The sequence below is a fragment of the Musca autumnalis genome, unplaced genomic scaffold (assembly GCF_047663935.1).
Source record: "Musca autumnalis isolate F117 unplaced genomic scaffold, ASM4766393v1 scaffold_2, whole genome shotgun sequence".
NCBI lineage: Eukaryota > Metazoa > Arthropoda > Insecta > Diptera > Muscidae > Musca > Musca autumnalis.
The window spans coordinates 89481517-89504089 of NW_027411755.1; the positions used below are offsets into that span (position 1 = coordinate 89481517).

Below are 22573 nucleotides of genomic sequence, written 5' to 3' on the forward strand. Positions count from 1 at the left end.
GGTATCATATAGTCGGCCCCGCCCGACTTTGATCCTTTTCTTACTGCTTTTAATTTGCAAGTGGCTATAACTCCCTTAAGTTCCACAGCTGTTGGGCCAGAAGATCCTGAGGCATTTGATTATGGATACCTGTAGCTTTTGCGTGATGGTGTTAGATACAAGCCTGGGTTCACTGCCGTATAGTACAATCAATATTATACCTGCTTCGAATATTTTAAGCTTGGTTTTCCTGGATATGTGTGAGCATCTCCATACACATTGCGTCCGAATGCTGCTCTCGCTTTGTTTAGCCGAGATAGCAGAAGCTGTCGGCTCTGAAGCAGGGTGTATTCGGTACTAGTGTTGTAAATTCTCATGGCCTTGGTTCTTTTGACGTTTATCTCAAGTACAACATTGTGAACCAGTCTCTCCAGGCCTTCTAATATTGATTGCATTTTGGATATCTTGCAATCTAGTCTTCGAGTTGTTGTGAGAGTCTCTAAGTTACGCCCCTTCATTATACGCTCTACCATAGTATATATTTCTGAGTCGAACCAGTCGTGTCCGATTGTCTGTCTGTTGTAAACACGCTAGTGTCCGCAATAACTGGACTAGAAGTTTATATTTTTGCACCTGAGTGTCTTTTTTTCCATGGGCAGGTCAAGGTATAGCCCCCATATAGCCTCACATCCCGATGTTCGGTATTTTGAGGATTTTTGGCTACAATTTTTACCCAACGGAAATTTCACATTTGAGGTTCCTAGTGGTCACAAAACTTCTACTGGTACCTCCTGATTTTCGGTATTTTTAGGATTTTTGCTACATTTTTTGACGGAACTAGTTGCAAATTGACATTTGAACTTGTACACCAAAAATTGTTAACATCGGTACATGTTTTGGTATAGACTCCATATAAAGGTACCTCCCGGCTAAAATAAATGTTTTTTTACTTGTTCATTATTTCATGCGGTGCAATCGTGAGCTGTAGGGGTGACATAAGGTAACATAAAATAAAAAGTAGTAAACGTTGTAAACTTTTAAAAGTTGTGATATAAAAAGGAGTTTGCCTCAAGTTGGCGGAAAAGTTATTTTTAAATTCTAGCTAACCAAAGTTACCAAATAAGCAAACTAAAAACTAGTAAGCTTATTAGGCGAAATGAACAATTCCCTTTTCATGGTTTTGAGGTATAAACACCGACAAACACGACACATTTTCCTTCGAGCTCAAATATGTCTGGTTAGGTGATTGATTGCCTTGATAATGAAATATTCGAAATCATCGGCATATTAAGTCAAAGAACGCCACCAATAGGTTTGTTGTGTAAAGTTTGCGATCTTCGGGACCGAAGTTTCCGATCAGCAACCTTTAATCGAAACAAACACGTTTGACCGGAGCTTGAAATATTCTACAATCTATCAGTTTATCCACTTCTGCGTCCTTGGAGAACGCCGGTCATAGAATCAATGGTGTTCTTTCCTGGATAAAACTAAGTACTGAATTCCTCTTTCCCACAGTGTTAAAATAACCTCGCTTCCTCTGAATAATTTTATTTTTTGTCAAAAACCTATTGATTTTGGATAGGTATACGACGTTTTCGATGCATGTATTATACGTCGGAAAAGTATGTCATATACATAAAACTTTCTGACTGACCATCTCAGGTTGTGAAGAACTGAGAGTTCTGCATGCTCGTACATCACTTTTATTATTTTGAATATTTTCTGGGGTACTCCATTTTTGCTCAATGCTTTATGTCAATGAACTATCTACTGTGCGGGGGTGCGCCATTCTATAAATTGTTCTGTTATGACGCGTAGGGTGTTGGCCTTATCTAGACAGATTTTATTTGTTCATCTTGTTCATCTCTCAGAATGTAAAAAACATTATGCCTTTGAATTTTGTTTTTTATTATGGCTGCTGTATTTTATTATGCTTGTATATGGTGTTGAGCAGGGTTATTCTTCTCCAGTTGTTACAATCTTTCAAGTCGTAATTTTTGGCTAACTTCACAACGATGCCTTTCTTCCACATTGTAATTTTTCCTTCCCCCAAGCTGATATGATGTGACGTCAAAGCAACTCAGCTGCGATTCTGCCGTCAAACTGCAGAGCTTCCATTTTCTCCTGCTGCTTCGTCCAATCGCTTTTTTCCATCTCATTTCGCTTATAACTAAAAAGTCGATTTTATACGGTATCATTTGCTTTTTTCGTTCTGCAAGCCTCGATGCTTCACGAAGAGTGCAGTCCATTGCGCAATTCGGTCATATTTCGTGTGCCAAAGGGGTCATTAAACTCCTCTGGAAATCTTGTGCTGATGAGCTGTTAAGAAAATGTAGCCATCCTTCCGAAAAAATATAAATAGATTAGTTTTGGCCGCAGAATGGGCTGCTGTTGAAAATGTCGCACTTTTGGAGTTCCTATTTTCTTCTATAATCTGTATCAATTTGACATTATCAGTTTATTATATATCGGCAGGAGAATACCTTTTTGTCTGAGTTCTAACTCGATTGCTTACCTTGAAATGACAAAGATCTTAAAGTTCGTTTCAAATATCTCAGAAACGGGGTACTGTTTGCCAAGATTGCTGGGATGAAAGAATTTTGCAGTTGTTGGGGTCCTTGCTTATTTAGTCTTGCCTCTGTTTGGGGCCATCTCCTGCCATTCATATTTTGGGCGCACAATGTACAGATCTTAGGTTTGAATAACAGTGCGCCTCTAAAAATCTTATGCAGGTAATCTGTTAAGCAAATGTAGGCATATTCCCGGATAAATATAAATCGATTAGTTTTCGTCGAAGAATACAAGGGGATTGCTAGTAATAATGATGCACTCAATTTGGCATTATCAGTTTATTACAAATCGACAGGAGAATACATTTTCGTCAGAGTTCTAACTTCTCTGTCTTTTTGACAGAGTGGAACTTAATATATCGACCAACGTACTATTTCTGACAAAGCATGCGATACCTGTCTTGATTGAACCTCATAGTATCTGCAAATCATGAAAAATTTTTGGCTACGTCTGTTGGAAATTTTTAATACAAATTCTTAGGTGTCAACATAAGTTGTTGTTGACAAATCATTATGAAAACTACCACATCATTATTCTCAACATTTTCTTTTACGGAAATTGCTTTCCACAGGGAACTGAGACATATTATCTTATGATTAGCTAAAAGATTTAACATGATGATTTGGTACTATTTTGTAAACATTTAAACACTTATTAAACGCCTACTGAGAAAATCTAGTACAGTCATGCCCCCCACACCTAGCCCATGGGGAAATGGAAAGTGAACGTAAATCACACTGTGTCAATTAAGTGACATGCAATATAGTACGCTGCTACCAGTCTAAGAAATGTCAAACAGATGAAATAAATTGTTGTTAAGCTTAGAAAATTCCCATGCGGAATTTGTTAAGGTTTGGGGGCAATTGTGGCCAATTGACACAATACATAGTACTGGGTTGGGGCCATGAGTACTAAAACCGATTAGACATGTGCGCGTATATTCAGGTGTTAAACTTTGTAAACTATTAATAAGTCTGACACCTGTAAACTTTGTCCTTCCATTGTTCAAAAGTACTTTACAATTAAGGAGAACTATTTTCAATTGTCATATTCTTGATAAAAAAAAAACTTACGTGGGGTTTTCAAAACCGAATAAGAAGTAATCATACGGGTATGTAATGTAAAAGCAACCTACAGCACGGAATCGGGTAATGTAATATAACACAATGCCGAATTACATCACATACCGAAATATGTTTATTACCAACAATAATAACAACATTGAAACGGGGAAGGACTTTTTAGAAGGAAGACGGACAAATCCGACCAACAATCTTACAGAAAGTCCATATTTACATTAGGTAATTTTCTTTGCGGCAATTGCCAGTTTGATGGTGAGAGAGGGTGTTGAGAGGCAAAGGGTTACCTTACGCCTCAGCCCTCTGACAACTGCCGCAAGGAAAATTGCCTTATGTAAATATGGACAAAGTGAATCCTTTTGAGAGTGCCCTGGAAAACGTCAAAGGCGGCAGGTTAGAAAATTACGTCATATTAAATAGTTGTTAATAAAAGTTTTGTTATGTATTGTTTTTATAATAAAAACTTTTTTGTTGGTCTAGATTGGATGCTATTCAATTTGTTGAGTTTCGACCACTTTAAGCAAATAGGAAGAATTGGTAAAATAATTGATGAATTTAAGGACCTGCTAGACAATGTTTGGAGTATATTAAAAATATAATATTTTTATAATTTTTATGTCTACTATTGTAGCCATGTATGACATAATATATATTCGATATTTTTAAGTGGAAATTTTTTATAATAATTTATTTTTCTCTCTTTTTTTCCTTTTAGTGAGACAGAACGATATAAGCGAGCAAAATGGCAGGACGTTCGAGTTGGTGACATTGTACATTTGTCAAATAATGAAACAGTACCTGCTGATATTCTCTTATTACGTACCAGTGACCCCCATGGGGTCTGTTATATTGACACCTGTGATTTAGATGGTGAAACAAATCTCAAGAGAAGAGAGGTTAGTATAAATGACAAGAAATACCTAGCAATATCTTTATAAATAAAAATCAAATGTCGTTCGTTGATCACGCCCATATTCATGCCCATTTTTTCAATTTCAAAGTTTTCTACAAAAACTACTGAACCTACTTTCCTGAAATTGTCAGGGAATGTAAAAGGATGGCTACATATTTTGTTGAATTTCGGAGGGGGCGGGGAACTTCACCTATACACTATTTTTTAAAAATACTATGTACATAACATTTCAGAATTTATCGGTTTGAAAATCTATTTCCGAGACAATTGGGGTTGTGTCTCCGACCTTATGTACTTATTTGGGAACCAAAGACTTTAACAGGCTCACTTTTTAAAATAGGTTGCATCTAAAAAACTACTGAACCAATTTTTCTGAAATTTTAAGGGAAAATAGGATGCATATTTTGTTTAATTTCGAAGGGATGGGGTATCTCCCCTATGCCATATTAAAAAAAACGCCATATCTTTATAAATAAAAATCAAATGTCGTTCGTTGGTAATTGCATCAGTTGAGAACGGATGGACATATTTGGATAACCCGGCTTAGCTTTTTATGGAAAGAAAATTTGACCACGCCTACTTCTACGCCCACTTTCCTGAAATTGTCAGGAATTTTTAAAAATGTTATATGTATCTTCATAAATAAAAATCGAATGAAGTAATAGATGTAAAGAGTATGCCACACAAATTTCAAGTCGATCGGAGCAAAATTGGCTGAGATATGACTGTCAAAGTGAAGAACTCGTTTTGTGCGTACAACAGTGCTTCGGAGCCGGAGTCTACGAGTCGGAATCCACCAATTTTGCTGGAGTCGGAGTTTAAGTCGAAAAAATATCTCGACTCCGACACTGGACAAATTTTTTCTACATTTATCTATAAAATATTTTTAAGATGAGTCGTATCTATTTTGATTATAAACTGAAATTTTTGCAAACAAATTCAAATTTCCACGACAATCGAATTATAATTACTCCTTTAAGGTGAATATATTTATGGCAAAAAAAAAAAAACAAAAATCAAAAACATTTTGGAATAATGGTTTTAGATACTACATATCTTGAAAGTCTAAATATTATCTGACTGAGGATTTTTTGAAAGTACAGACCCAAACGACAGAAAACCCTAGTTGGGTTTTGTTGTGTCAGATCAAGCTCGGATTTTATGGCCCCATCTAAACATGGTTAAATATTGAGTTTTTAAAGAAATTCGGGGCTATATCTCTGAAACCTATGCGAATATTCTTCTGACCTCTGAAGCAAATTTTTCGATAAGGACAAGAATAAAATATTTGGAGAAATAATGAGCTCGAAAAACTACATTTATTGCCTCAGATTTCAAAATATATGCAAAAATACCACAATTTTTATACATTTCGCACCGTATCTCCAAATCCGTTTATTTTTTCTGAATATTTTCTTTTGGAGAAATATTCCCTGGAATGTAATACACAACTCTTCAGAACATGTCATTGTTGTAAAATGCCTCTATGCCGTTGTTTTCAGTACATTTTTGAACGACGATTTAATAAAAATGTCTATAATGTAGTGAAATCCGAAATGCGAGAATAAACTGTTGGTGTGAACTGTGTTTGAAATACGTGTTGTAAAAGATATGATGCAAAATACCGCTGAAACAACATGAAGTAAGCATTTTAGAGTTTCAGAATGTTCTAAAGAATTGTTGAGAACTTTATTTGGAAGATTTTTGCAAAAGTCTACTTGGTTCAACTCCCAATAGTTTAGCCGATACTGACCAGAATTTCAGCAATTATGTAAAATTTTCTATATTTTATAGATTTTGATGCCCTAGATGGAGTTTTTCTTATGTGGTTTTTATACCCTATACCACAATGTGGAAAAGGGTATTATAAGTTTGTTTTGGTAAAAATTCATGTAACACCGCGAAATATTCGTCGGAGACCCCCAATGTGGTATACCAATCTTCATATCTCGACGAGATAAAGCGATTTTGTGATGTGTGTCCGTCCGTCCGTCCGTCTGTCCATTATAAATTGTAAACACGCTCCAGGCCGCAATTATGGACCGATTGTCACGAAATTTTGTATGGAGGTCGGGTTCAGATCAGAATAGATCCCTATTCTTATTGGTGATGACCGTAAAATATTTAGCGGGTGAAATGGACCAAAAACATAATATTTATCCAATTTTCTAGCGGCTCTGTAGGTCTCAATAATAGTCCGATCAACGCGTAGTTTTAAATAAGGTAAGAGTATATGATGATGAAGAAGAAGCGTACAAACCAACTTGAAGATCAGTTAATACTTAGCGGGTTAAATGGACTGAAACTTTTGAGTGAAATTGGTAAAAATTTCAATAACGTAGCGGTTAAACAACGGAAGTAGTAGTACTACATAAGTGGGTTTCATTACATTTTAGTTTGTGTGAACTAAATTTTCCTTTCCTGCTACAAAAATGTCTTTGTCATGCTAGATAACTTTTTGGTTTTGGTCATAAGTATTATACATTACATCTCTGATATTTGATAATTAAATTTTCACAATCATTGAAAAGAAGTTCCGTGGAGAGAGATTGTCCAGGGATAGTGGTATAGGGTATCCCATGGTCGGCTCCGTCCGACTATAGACTTTTCTTACTTGTTTCAAAAGATAACTTCTAGTTTAGCGCTACAATATTACTTAAGACAGCAAGGCCAAATTCCTATTCGTTTCTGAGATAAAGTCCTGATAAATGCAAAAAATTGTAGATTTAGCCCGGTTTAGATGAGACCTTAAAATCCGAACTGGATCTGACAGGACAAAACCCTACTAGGGTTTTTGTAGTCTAAATATGTACTTTCAAAAAATGCATACTAGAAGTTGTTTGTATTTTCAGTGTTGCATAGTGTAGGTAAAATTTTAAAGTTGTGTATATACAGTTGCGTTCAAAATAATAGGAGCGCCCAAACAAAAAAAGAAATATGTCAAAAAATATGGTTAAACTTATCCATTTTGGTTTATTTTAAATTTGTTTAACATTGTTGACATCCCAACAGTTAATTCATCAGCAGAAATGTGACAATCTGCTTTAAATTATTTACTGTTTACACCAACATTATAAATCGTGTTTAAAGTTTTGTTCAAAAAATAGGAGTGTGGAAGAAAAAGAACGATAAAAATTGTTTTAGTTGGTTTAGGATCAAAATTGTCAATATTTTAGTTGATAGTAGTAAATCCAATAGATTTTATGAGATTTGATTGTTGTTTGAAAACAAAAGTCCTTTGGAGGTAGCCAAAAAACCGGCGATTGTCCTTGCAGAATTTTTTTTCCATAAATTGAGCACTTATTGGGCAACTCAATGGATTTTGTAGACAAAAGCTTTAACGATTAGATTTGTTTGATGTTATGGATGTTATCTCTAACAATATATAATGTTTGGTATCCCATAAATTTGTGTATTTTGATCCTTGATCCAAGTTTAAGACAGTTTACATTAGCCCTTAAGGTAAGGATCGACCAAAAAAAGCGTATCTACAAGGAATTTATTCCCCAACCAAATAATATTTGGAAGTCCTTAGGGTGATAATCTTGTATATGCAATCAATTTCGCTTCTATTCAAAAAATGTTTAAAACGTGAACGGTTGAAATGTACTTTGAACCATTTAGTGATAGGAAGGCTGGGATTGCACTATGGTTGGTATACGCCGTAATATATTTTTCAATATAAACTTACGTTTTTCACTCAAAAATACTTCATTTAGGTTATTTTCGTAAGAAAACTGTTTATTATACGATGCAAAACCTAATAAAAATAATTTTAGGCCAACTTCAAAAGTTTGTCTTTAAAGTTTCCTTCTCAACAAAGCATTTTGAAAAATGTCTCATATGTGCCAATCATCCAATTATTCAAAAATGAACCATATAATCAATTCTCCGTGCAGTTAAGATGCTAAGGACCTCAAAACATCACTTGATCGAGAAATTAATGCCTTATAGATACGCTTTTTTAACCGATCCTTACATAAAGAGTTAATCGAAACCGGCTTTAACTTGGCTCAATGATCAAAATACACGAATTTCCGGGATACCGATCATTATATATTGTTCGAGATAACAGCCAGAGCATCAAAAAACTCTAATCACTAAACTTCTGTCTACAAAATCGATTGAGTTACCCAATAAGTGCTCAATTTATGAAAAAAATCGCTGCAAGGACAATCACCTGTTTTTAGGCTACCTCCAAAAGAACTTTTGTTTTCAAACAGCCATCAAATCTCATAAAATCTATTGGATTCACTACTGACAACTAAAATATAGACAATTTTGACCTTAAACTCAACTAAAAATATTTGTATTGTCCTTTTTCTTCCGCACTCCTATTTTTTTGAACAACAAATTTGAAGACGATTTATAATGTTGGTGTAAACAGTAAATAATTTAAAACAAATTACCATATTTCTGCTGATGAATTAACTGTTGGGATGTCAACAATGTTAAATAAATTAAAAATAAACCAAAATGGGTAAGTTTAACCATGTTTATTCGGCCATTCCCTTGGTGTGAATGAGCACTCCTATTATTTTGAACACAGCTGTATTATTAACTTTGAGTGGAGTAGGAAATTATCCTTGGAGTCGACACTGGAGTTGGAGTCGTGAAAAACCTACACCGGTGTTTGCAGACGGAGTCGAATCAAAAATGGCTTGACTCCGTAACCGTAATGTAGAGGCGGAACTTAAAACGCGCTTTCCTCGAAATTGAATTTTTGAAGTCGGTGTCAACGATAGCTCGAAAAAGAATGGATTATCTTCACATATGTATTTTGGTGAGCTTTCAAATCATAAAAATCTTGCCTTTAGGCTAGATGCACTATTTTAATTTTTTGTAGGATTTTTGAACAAAAAGGTCCATTTTTTCACTATTTTTTTAATCGATTCTTTAAGTTTCTGTTTCAATTACACTGTACAACAAAATCGAACTTTTTTAAAATTACAAGAAACTCCGCACAGATTATGAAAGAAGACCGAAAAAAAGAAGACACGAGTATCGGCGTTTTGAAAGTTTACGTCGGGCGAATCCAACCTGGCTCCTTCCTTTTGTCGATATGAAAGGTTTTTTGCTGGTCGTCGACTGAATAAGCCGTTGTCTACCGTTCTTTTGTAAATCGTTCTTTTGCTAATTTTTCAATCAAAGCGACTTTGTATTTGAGCAGAAGATGCTGTAGCATCATTTTTGGATGAATATGAACAATATCGGCTAATGTTTTGGTATATAGCCCCCATATAGCGGTACCTTCCGATCTTCGGTATTTTGAGTATTTAAGCCAAATTTTCCTAGTGGTCACAAACCATTTCCACCAAAAATTGTGGACCTGGGTCCTCCGATTTTCAGTATTTTGAGAATTTAAGCTAAATTTTCCGAAAATCAATTATTTCTCCCACAATAATTAATAATTTAGTATCCTCTATGTCTAAGATGTGCTTGTATCATCCAGATTAGAGGATACGTAACGAAATATTGATTTCAATATTTTTTGTTGTACTTCAAATTGGGGGGAGCTTTAGTTTTGTCCGCTTATATTTACGACCTAAAATGTTTTTTACAGTGTTTTATTTAACTTGCTTTGGTGTGTGTTTAGTTCAAATCTGGTAACTCATTTTTAACACGGTTGCAGTTGACCAATCGAACTAAAAGTTTGCACACTTTTCAGATTTGGATGACAATACATGAATATGAAATCAAAACCAATATTGGTACATTTTTACACTGTTTTACAATGTTTTATCTAATTTGCTTTTCAATTCTGGTAACTCATTTTTCACATAGTTGCAGTTGACCAACCGAACTTAAAATTTGCACACTTTTAAGATTTGGATGACAATACATGAATATGAAATCAAAACTAATATTGGTCCATTCTTACAGTGTTTTTACGGTGTCTAACTTGACCCCCTTTTCAAATCTGGTAACTGATTTTTAACACGGTTGCAGTTGACCAATCGAACTAAAACTTTGCACACTTTTCAGATTTATATGACAATACATGAATATGAAACCAAAACCAATATGGGTCCATTGTTTCCTATAGCCCCCATATAACGGTACCACCCGATTTCAGGTATTTTGCTTTTCAAATCTGGTAACTCATTTTTCACGCAGTTGCAGTTGACCAATCGTACTTAAACTTTGCACACTTTTCAGATTTGGATGACAATACACGAATATGAAATCAAAACTAATATTGGTCCATTGTTACAGTGTTTTTAAGGTGTCTAACTTGACCCCCTTTTAAAATCTGGAAACTGATGTTTAGCACGGTTGCAGTTGACCAATCGAACTAAAACTTTGCACATTTTTCAGATTTAGATGACTATACATGAATATGAAACCAAAATCGATATGGGTCCATTTTTTCCTATAGCCCCCATATAACGGTACCACCCGACTTCTGGTATTTTGGGGATTTTGTCTTCATTTTTAGCCCGAATTTGCTGTAACTGGGCATTTGGATTTCTCAATACTCCAGGAACTTCCCCACTAAAAATTGTGGACGTAGGTCAAGGTTTAATATTGCCTCCATATAACGGTACCACCCAATTTCAAGCATTTTAGTCTACATTTTTTGCTCAAATGGACTGTAATTCGGCATTTGGCGTTCTCAGTGGTCAAAAAAATGTATTTACTAAAAAGTTAAAAATAAAAATTATTTTAAAAAATAAGTCTCAGTGTTTTATTTAGAAATGCACTTAAAACTAAAAAATAATTTGTCGCTTAGCCTCAATAAATATATTCTTTCTCATGATAGAATCTCTCAAATAAAACGCTTGCCGTTTAATTTTGCCACCATTCGTAATTTAAATGCAAGCGTTTTATTTAAGAGATTCTATCATGAGAAAGAATATATTTATTGAGGCTAAGCGACAAATTATTTTTTAGTTTTAACTGCATTTCTAAATAAAACACTGAGACTTATTTTTTTAAAATAATTTTTATTTGAATTTAACTTTGGTTTATCAAATTCTGAATTCCTTATGTTTGTACACGGTGAGCCTTAACTAATTTTAAATGGAAGGTGCTTACACCTCGGAAGTTTTTGCTGATTCTGAAACTACAATGCTCATAGATGAGAAATATCATGAAACAAAAAAAATCGCCGGAGGGATTTTAAAATAAATCGCGATTTAAGTTCACATTTTTAGGGGTTCTTTAGGTTTTCACGATTTTGCTTGGAAACCGGAGTTCTATGTAAATGGCATTAAAGCAAATGTTGTAGCAGAGAAAATTCTCCACAAGATTGGCCTTTATGATATTTTCGTATATTTTACCGTTTTTAAGATATGGAAGTTCAAATTGGGACAATGCACTGACTGTATCGCCTCCTTATAAAACAATGTATTTACTGCAATTTCCTAAATAAAACTTTTATATCTTGAAAATGGAACAACCTAGGAAAAAATTAATCATCAAGTCTTGTAGAGAATTTTCACAGCTTCAACATTTTCTTTAGTCCCATTTTGATATGACTTGCGGTTTCCAAGAAACATCTTGAAGACTTAAGATAAAAACCTAAAAATTTGAACTGAACCTCTATATCTCAAAAATTGTAAAACCTACGAAAGAGCCTAAAGGTCAGTTTTGTAGAGAATTTTCACAGCTATAACAATTTCTTTAGACTCATTTCGATACGACTTGCGGTTGCCAAGCAAAATCGTGAAAACCAAAAAAACCCTAAAATTGTGAATTTTGATCGCGATTTTTTTTAAAAATCCATCCGGCGATTTTGTCTCTTTTTTATTTTTCTCATCTATGAACATTGCTGTTTCAGAATCCGCAAAAACATCCCATGTGTAAGCCGTTTTCATTAAAAGTTAGTTAAGGGACACTGTGCATGATATTGTTTTATAAGGGGGCGATACAGTCAGTGCATTGTCCCAATTTGAACTTCCATATCTTAAAAACGGTAAAATATACGAAAATATCATAAAGGCCAATCTTGTGTAGAATTTTCTCTGCTACAACATTTGCTTTAGTGCCATTTACATAGAACTCGCGGTTTCCAAGCAAAATCGTGAAAACCTAAAGAACCCCTAAAAATGTGAACTTAAATCGCGATTTATTTTAAAATCCCTCCGGCGATTTTTTTGTTTCATGATATTTCTCATCTATGAGCATTGTAGTTTCAGAATCAGCAAAAACTTCCGAGGTGTAAGCACCTTCCATTTAAAATTAGTTAAGGCTCACCGTGTGTATTTTCCAATAATAAAGATATAAATAAATAAAAAGAAAAATAAAAAACAAATTTATAAATTAGTTTTCTTAAAAAAAAATTTACATTTTAAAACAAGTGAGCCAGGGGTCGGGGTCGACTACGTGATATCCTACACCACTACCCCTGTGCTTAAGCTGTTGACTGGTAAAATTCAAAATATTAAAATTGGGATAGCTTAGCGCCTTTGCTCTAAATGTCTTCATTAATACAGGTCAATTTTGTTGAAACGCATTTAAGTGCATCGTCAGTACAACTCAAATAAAAATGGAAAAGTGGGATGTACGCCAACCATCAATAGGCTTCTTTCTCTGTGAGGCCCCCATCAACCCCCAACATTTCGTGAGGATCCGATCAAAATTTCGACCTGTAGTGTGATTGCACAAAAAATGGTGAAATGGATACATTACCGACTATTGCGATATCTCCGTTGTTTGACACCTATGACAACCTACTTCACATTTTGTAAAGGTGATATTTTCTCTTTCCTTGCCAGGTTTTGCTTTCGACATTCCTCTTACAGAAGAGAGATATTCGCTTTGAAATAAAACGTTTTCTCCAAATAAGTTTTTTTTTCAAATTCCGAATAATATCCGACCATTACCAAAATCATTGTGGCTAAAAACGTTGGGAAAACTTTACAACTAATGCGAATAGCAAGGAAGTTTATAGAATTTGTTGAGGCTCTTATTTCCGATGTAAGTCCCAGATTAGTTCGCAAAAAAAGTTTTGAAAACAATTTGAAACGTTATACAGTTTCCAACTCAAACAACACATCGGTCAAGAACCCATAGTTTCAACCAACAGAGGATAAAATAATGTCATATGGCTAAATAATTCTTGTTTTTTTATATTTTTGTTATTGAATCTTATTTTTAATATAATTTATCAAAAGTAAAAAAATCAAATTGGACCGTTTAAATCGTATAAAACATTGGATTTTCTACCAGTGTTTCATAAATTGTCTTCCTTTGGGTATGACAATGGTTTCTTGTCCAGAGTATAACTGTTTAAATTGTTTTCAAAACTTTTTCTGCGAACTTATATTGGAAACAAGAGCCTCAACTAATTCTTGGAAGTACCTATTCGCATTATTTTTTAAGTTTTTTCCAACGTTTTTAGCCACAAAGTGCCGATGGCCTCAAGGGATTTACACCAGGATGGATTGTGTTTAACTATATTCGGTAGTTTAACGTTTTTATTATACGGCGCACATATGAACGGTTGATACTAATACAGTTTCCGAATGAATATTTTACAATTTAAATGTTTATATAAAGGAAACAAATTTGATTTGAAGGTATAACGACATTTTCCACATACCATGGGAAAAGTGGTAGGAGATGGCAACCCTGTTATGATATCAAATGCAAATTCTTCAGAAAATTACACAACAACAAAAATCAAATTTAAGTCAAAAGTACAGCTAATTAAAAACGATAACACTACAATTTTAAATGATATTCCGTTGTTGCTTTTGTTTTGCACTCCCCATTCTCAAAGATCAGTCAATATTGTTGTTGTTATCTCATCCAACTACAAAGTACATAACAAGAACAACTGGAGACAAAATATTACATTTTAAAAAATTGTAACGCATTCAAAAATTGAATTAATGCGTAATGCTGGATTTGTTGCTTTTGATATGCACAACACTGTATGTACTTTACCCGTAGTCGTTAAATAATAAAAAAAAACTTACCAAGTCTGGGCTTCTGGCATCAGTATATATAGGCCAAGATTTTAAGATGCTTGCGTTTTCAGCTCTTTGCGCCGTAAACTAAATGTTTTCCATAACATCGCTCCAATTCAATGTATCTGGGCTTAATGATGCTTCAAGTGCTGAAGCAACTGAATCAAATCTCAGACTTGAGCGAGCATGTGTCGTCTTCTATTCCGAACTGAAAATTAATCAAAATAGAAAATTAGCCTTCCTACTGCAAAATAAATTTAAGTATATCGAAGGACACAATCTACCATTTCCTTTTTCCATGCGAAGTCGTTGCTGCGAAACTTTGCACGGTTTCCTATGGCTGGAATAGCCTCCTTTATATCCTCCCTGTCAAAGTATTTCAAGCTATCAAAAGTAACCTTGGCGGATACGCTGGTATATTACCAAATGAGCCTGAACTATGATAAAAATCAAACTTACCTTTCAAATAAAGGAAAACTTCGGACAATCCGGCTTCTTCTAGCCACTCGATCAATTTTTTTGGTGTCTTCGTCTTCCAATATTTTTGTAGAAATTGTTTGTTTGCATACAGTTTCTTCTACAAAACATACATCAGCTTCAGTAGAGATGCTTTGCACTTCTTCGTTTTGCGCGACGACCATGTTTTCAGATATCAATTTCACTATCTACAATTGTCACGACTTCACCACTTTCTATGTACAGTACACAATTAACTAAATTTAATTTTACTAACATTGTTCTAAGCGTACAAAAAGCACGAATTTTCACAAACTACTATAAAACATCTAAAATGCTATGAACAGTTATTTATAATGTTGCCATGTTGATTTAACAATGTCTGTCCTTAAATAAAAGTTGATTCCATGTTGATTCAATTTAAGCCACGAAATAAAAAGAACCAATATTAATTAAAAGTTTTTTAACGTTAAATCAAAATTGTTTCATTATAATTCAAGAAATAAGTAGAAACAATATTAATTCAAAGTTGAAAACCTTTAATGTATTTCAAAGATATTTCTCTGTTACGTAGTTCATTTTCAACTGGTTCTATGTTCCAATTTTCCAAATTGTATCTTAAATATCTTGAGTTCTCTCTCACTATTGAATTTAAGTACCTTGCGTCAATATTTAATATAAAAATCAACTAACAACAACCTTTAAAATAGCTTTACGTGACGCTACACTACATTTTAAAATTTTATGATTTTTGGTCAAATCCTGTGTACGTCCCTGATTAGTATGGCTTTCACGGTGACATCAGAGCAAGTATTGCAACGAAAGCATGCCTTTGTGTTGCTGTACTGGAAGAATCTATGTCTTCTCATGTAGATGGTCCACTGAAGACATGCACTGTGTTGCACTTATATTCGCGGACCACAATAGCGCCGCATAGCTTACCACAGATGTCGTTTTATATGTGGTGAACAAGGGTTCTTTATCTGCACCCCAAGTGCTACTGGTTAGGGACCTGAGGACCTTGCTTCTATCTCTCAGCTTGTCGCAGATAGCTCAGGCGTGCGCGGACGACATGAACATGCTGTGCAATGTGACCCCTAGAATTTTGGCGTAGTTTCTAACAATGACTTTCATCTCGGTTCTCACCTCTGCCGTCCATGTGATGAACAGAGTGGCCGTAGATTTAGTGGCGGATATTTGCATATACCTCGCTTGCAAAAATGTGGTAAGATCAGTCAAATAGGAGTTCAGCGTTTCACAAATTTCATCAGGGAATGTACCTGACGCCAGGATCCTACAATCATCCGCACACGTTACGGTCTCAACAGTTCACGAGATATCACCTCACCTAAGGGTCGTCTTGTTTCTGAATTCCACGTACGACCGGCGTGCACACATATAACTGATTATCCATCATTCCGAACTTGGTCGAAGGGTAGTCTGCCCGATGTCCTCAAACAGCGTGGAGTGCTTGAAAGTGTCAAATGCTCTTTACAAGTCAAGCGCCAACATCACTGCACTGTACTGTGCTGCTTACGGAACCCATGCTGTATGCTGTGATCAACTACTAGATAGCTATTTCTAACGATGGGGAGGATTAAAGCCTCAAAGTTTTTGATACGGGTATGATTCACATTTGCTGGCACCCTGGTTTCAACGGCGGGACAACCCTGCCCATTTTCCAGATTTCGGTGGCTAGCGGCAGGTTGAGAACTTTAGTGAGATACTCGACTCCCGGCTCATTAAGCTGTTTCAGCATTACCATGTAGATTCCATCTGGGCCCAACGTATTGAATGATTTAGCGTTTCTGATGACATTCGCAACATAATCCATTGTAAATTGTGGTGGTTTATCCTCGGCAGGAAGAGATGTGATGCGACGTACTACTCTTCTCTTCGCCCTATCACTCCCGGCGTGCACACCTCTTCGAATCAGTCAGCGTAACGTCGCCAAACGTGACTGAGGTCCTATCTTCCTTCTTTCGAGGGTTCGAAAGTGACTTAACCGTTGCCCACATTATTCCGGCTCCAATGCTGCAACTCTTCAGATGATTTAACTAATTGTTCTGCTTATGCTCACCGACCAACTTTTTAACATCCAGTGTCAGCTCCCTGACTCTGGCGTCATTGGGGTCGGCACGATGAAGATAATCACGCTCATTTGCTAGTCTCTCTCTCTGCTGGAAAGTTTCGCCTCACTTCGGGTATTCTACCAGCAGGCATATGACGTGTGGCTGCAGCAGGTATGATATCTCGAAAAGTCTTTTCTACTACCCTAGCATCAGAAGAATTGGTCATATTATATAGCGGATTATTCTTCGACTTTTTCAAGTAAAATGTGCTTTATGCGTAGAGTTTCATTTTTATGAACTTCCGCATGTCGCATTTGTCTGAATACTGGCATTGAACTGCTCATAGAGTTGTTCTATTACACTGTGCAACACTGAAAATGCAAACAACTTATAATGGGCATTTTCTGAAAGTACATATTAAGGCTACAAAAATCCTAGTTGGGTTTTCCGTTATTAGATCGGGTTTGGTTTTTCTGCCTCATCTAAATCGGGCTAAAACGACAATTTTTCATTCTTCCAGGCTTTATCTCAAAAACTAAAACGTATTTTGCTTTGTAGTCTTCAGCAATAATATAGCCCTAAAGTAGTATGGCTTAAGTGTCGAACAGCTTAACTAGGAAAAACTGCATCTAGCAGGTGAAAATTGATAAAATATATGAATATCTACATAATTTCTGTAACTCTGGTCAATAGCAGCTAAACTATTGGGAGTCGAACCAAGTAACCTTTCGCACAAATTTTCCAAATAATGTGCTCAGCATTTCTTCAGAACATTTGAAGCTCTAAAATACTTATTTCAAGTTGTTTAGTGAGTATTTCATATTATACTTTCTACAAAATATTTTTCAAACAATGTTCACACTGCCTGCTTATTTTCATTTTTGGGATTTCAATGAATGTTATTAAATTGTCTTTAAATATGGTAGAAACAGCTTGATAGAGGCATTCTACAAGAATGGTATGTTCTGAAAACTTGTGAATAACATATCAGCGGCTAATTTTTCCAGTCAGCGAATAATGTAACTGTTTTGGAGATATGGCGCGAAATATACAAAATAATGGAATTTTCAGACATATCATGATTTTGAGGCAATAAATGGTCTGAACTTTCATAAAATCCGCAGTAGAAGTTGTTTGCACACAATTATCTATAAAATGTTGCACAGTTTCACAAAAGTTTTGTAATTAGTATTATTGCTGGGCAGATTACATTTGCTCGATCATATCGGCCCAAGCAATCAGTTTGATTTTGCTCTTTGGTAGAATTTTAGGAATTTATTCTGCTTCTGTTCATACGAGTACAGTTAACATATGGAAAAATTCCGTTAATTTATTAAATCTTTGCATTTTCACTTTACCGATTTTTGTCCTTAAAAAATATGACAGAGTCTCTCCACAGAAGCATCATAAATTAAGTGAATACATATCTTCTATGATATTTATTTTTAGGTGGTACGTGGTTTTATCGATAAGCAGTCTATATTTATACCAAATAAATTCGTTAGCCGAGTAGAGGCAGATGCGCCAACAACAAAGCTATATAGATTTCATGGGGCCTTAATACATCCCTCTGGTGAGAGAGTACCAATATCAACAGAGTGCTTATTGCTAAGAGAAAGCAGACTTAAGGTAATGATCTCTATAATTTTGGTAGCCAAGAGCGCATTGCCTAGTTATGTTTTTAATATCCTTTTCATTTTTTTTCTAGAATACCGATTTCATTGAAGGCATTGTTGTCTATGCTGGACATGAAACAAAATCGATGCTTAATAATAGTGGTCCTCGCTACAAACGTTCCCAGGTGGAGCAACAAATGAACATAGATGTTATCTGGTAGGTAGTGAATGTAATAATATGGTCGAAAAAATATTTAATAGTTGTCATTTTCTTTATATACAGGTGTGTAATTATACTGTTAATCTTATGTGTAGTCGGTGCTGTGGGATGCAAAATGTGGCTTAGTTCTTTTGAACAGTTTCCTGTACCTTATTTACCGTTCGATGTTAATCCAGACTATGAAGGCCTTTTAATATTTTGGACATATATAATAATACTACAAGTCATGATACCGTTATCTTTATATGTGACCATAGAATTATGTAAAATATTGCAAGTTTTCCATATACACAACAATATGGATTTATTTGACAGTGACACCAATAAGAAAACGGAATGCCGTGCTATGAATATCACCGAAGAACTTGGGCAAGTACAACATATCTTCTCCGATAAAACGGGGACTTTAACTGAAAATAAAATGTTATTTCGGCGATGTGCCGTCAATGGTATAGACTATAATCATCCGCCCTCCGAGTTGGAGAAGGTTTATTCAAAGCCTGGGTCTCCAGCGCCGCCTTTAATAGCGAATGCCTCGCTCATAAACGATATGCTCAATTTGAGTACATCGGGACAGTATTTATCACAGAATTCTCAACGAATTCAAGAATTTCTGGTTGTATTAGCCATATGCAACACAGTAATTGTAAGTGCTACACCGCATCGTGATCTCATGAATGCCAGCGGTATTATTGAAGTGCAAAGTAATAATGCATCATTAGTGGGAGAATCATCGGTGACTCTAAAAGGTAAGTTGTTTAAAGATCTACAGCCTTATTTAAAATATTCGCAGAGACTCGACTTGTTGCTGACAATATTGGACATACAGTATCAGACAAAACATTTGCAACTGACACATACAATTAAATTTTAGCGCTATAATATTTGTAAAAACAAACTTTTTGTTCAGTTTTTCAGCATTAAAACGTTCTTCATACTCCGAAGAAAACATCCACAATTAGTTTTTGTACCTTATAACGGTGGTCCACTTTTAATAGCGTACTTAAAAGAAATATCCCATATTTTAGCAAGACAAAACAATTGCAACTCTCTTCGTCACTATATAAATAAGGCTCAAAATTATGACTCTTTACATTATTTTTGTGTCACATCCAGATTTTTATTAGTTAAGGGTCTCTTTAAGACTGAATACATCAATTTATAAAGCTAGAAAAGTTACATAATTAATAGGAACGGAATATTTTAATCTAATTTTTACTTTGCACTTGATAAGTTTGGAAAATGCCTAGGCAATCGTATTACAAGAGAATATAATCTAGAATCATCCTTAAAAATAGCTTGTAGTTGAATACGAAGGCCACACAAAATCAATAAAATGCATTTTTCAGTTTTTTGAGTAATTTAGTCTGCTGAAGTCCATAAAACGAGGGCCTGCTGTGAATATAGGCCCCATACCAGGCCCATTTATGGAGGTTCCGTAAAACGACAGAAGTGATAAATGTTAGTTTTATATCGACATTAACCTTAGAAAAATATTACGATTATATAATAATACCTGGACTCAGGGACGTACGCAGGGGGGCCCGGGCCCCCCGAAATGATTTGTTCCGATAAAATTTTTTGAGCTACTTTAACAAATTATTACGTCTTTTCTCTAAAATAATTTTTAGTTTTGGAAATTTCAAATGAAAACTTATATTTTTCTGAATGTTCTACCTACCTCTAACAATTACCAGCAATATTAGGTATAGAGGGTTACCATAGGGATCAAACAAGTATGCTCTTTCAGATTTTTTGGTAGACTTTTTCTATCTGCTCTTCGGCCCGAAAGCTTAAGTTCATTTCAGGTATGAAATTAATATTTTAAGAACTTACGAATTTAAAAATACAGAACTTTAATTTTCGATTTAGAAGGTTTGAATTTATTGAGTCAAAGATTGAAAAATTGATTTGTCACTTTATTCCCTGTGATTTACAATATTTTGCATTTGTGTCATAAGTGTGTATATGGAACAATTCTTTATATTGTTTTCTTGTTTTTGTTGTTCTTGGGAGGTTTATTTAAATCATGGCATAGGTCGATCTTCAGACATCATCTTCAATAAGACACTTCAATCACTTTTTTATTAAAACTTTCGACATTTTACCAAACCTGGGTTTTGGCTATGACATGCGTATAAGGGGGAAATATGAAAAATTCCCACAAATCTGAATTTTGGTGCAAAAAGTTATTCGGGTTACAAAAAAAATTCCCACAAATCTGAATTTTGGTGCAAAAAGTTATTCGGGTTACAAAAATCGCCTAAAGTAAAAGTTGTAGATTTAAAAATTAGCAACAAGAATGGTCTTTATAATTTTTAAAACGGAATCACCATTCATGAAGTATCGTCATCTGAGGGTCAAAATAAACATATGGAGAAATAAGCCGCATAAGAGGCGAACCTGTTAAAATAACCAAACGACACCCACTTTGTAATAATATGTTCAGTAGAACCGGGTCTAACCCGGTTTTTGAATCTGTACTTTCGGGTCAAATAACCGGATCCGTCCAAAGGAAATTATACATTTCCGTAATCAGCTCAATATACCCTCCCTCTGGCATTATAATTGCTGCAAAAATCAAAAACTAACTTGTTACAAATAATGAGGGTTACGCCTTTTGTGTTTTATGAAAATTACATTAAGCTGTTACGTCTTTTGGCATTTTTTGAATAGGATCGCTATTTTTAAACGTAGAACTTTGAAATTGCCAGAGCATGTATTTTAGCTTTATGTATCAGATTCCATCAAAAAACGAATTTCGATTTTCATGTAGGTTACTTACGTCTTCCGGCATTTATGGTGACGATATACTATTACTAATAAATCTTGTCAAAAATATATTTTCTTCAGTCAGTTCCAAGCAGTTGTGACGCAAACATTAAAATTCGATTATCTCAAAAAAAAACTAACTTGTTTGTACTGCTGTTTAATTTTCAAATAATGAGGGTTACGCCTTTTGTGTTTTATGAAAATTACATTAAGCTGTTACGTCTTTTGGCATTTTTTGAATAGGATCGCTATTTTTAAACGTAGAACTTTGAAATTGCCAGAGCATGTATTTTAGCTTTATGTATCAGATTCCATCAAAAAACGAATTTCGATTTTCATGTAGGTTACTTACGTCTTCCGGCATTTATGGTGACGATATACTATTACTAATAAATCTTGTCAAAAATATATTTTCTTCAGTCAGTTCCAAGCAGTTGTGACGCAAACATTAAAATTCGATTATCTCAAAACGGGAAAATGACGTGTGGAATACTTAAGTGGTAAACAATGGCCTGTACGTCTCGAACCAGGAATATCTGACAAAGCTAAGACATTTTATGAGTTTTTTAGTCCACGAGAATGGACTGCCAAAAAATAGAGAACGAATACCTAAAACAGAGTACTGTACTTTACAATATAGTACAGTTGGTCACCGAATGCATATATCAAAATATTGTGGCGCCTTAAATGACTTTTAGTATAACTCTCACTTGTATTGATTATTTTTACTCCAATAACGATTTAAATATGCCATGCCTACACGCCATATTTCTTTCTATATTTCATATTTGTAGTCTTAGTTAATTGATTTTTCGTACAAAGCAGCGCACGTAAAAATACTTTATGAAACAATTCCAATAGTTTCTTTCGTATTTTCCATAAGAACAATACAAAACGAAACATAACCCACGTTGACCGAACTCGCTGTTTGGTTTCGTGTTTTTACTTTCGTGAGCGCGAACAAAACTAATAGCGAAA

The 22573-nt window shown here is 34.8% G+C and overlaps 1 protein-coding gene across 2 annotated transcripts in view; it reads left to right on the forward strand.

Annotated features, from left to right (window-relative positions):
- The window catches only part of LOC141394202 (phospholipid-transporting ATPase VD), a 136202-nt gene that overhangs the window by 65067 nt on the left and 48562 nt on the right, over window positions 1-22573 (forward strand). For both annotated transcript variants that reach the window (XM_073968178.1, XM_073968179.1), the window contains exons 3-6: window positions 4345-4525; window positions 18437-18616; window positions 18696-18820; window positions 18887-19572. In XM_073968178.1, the coding sequence (XP_073824279.1) occupies window positions 4345-4525; window positions 18437-18616; window positions 18696-18820; window positions 18887-19572 (1172 nt within the window). The remainder of the gene's footprint in view (window positions 1-4344; window positions 4526-18436; window positions 18617-18695; window positions 18821-18886; window positions 19573-22573) is intronic.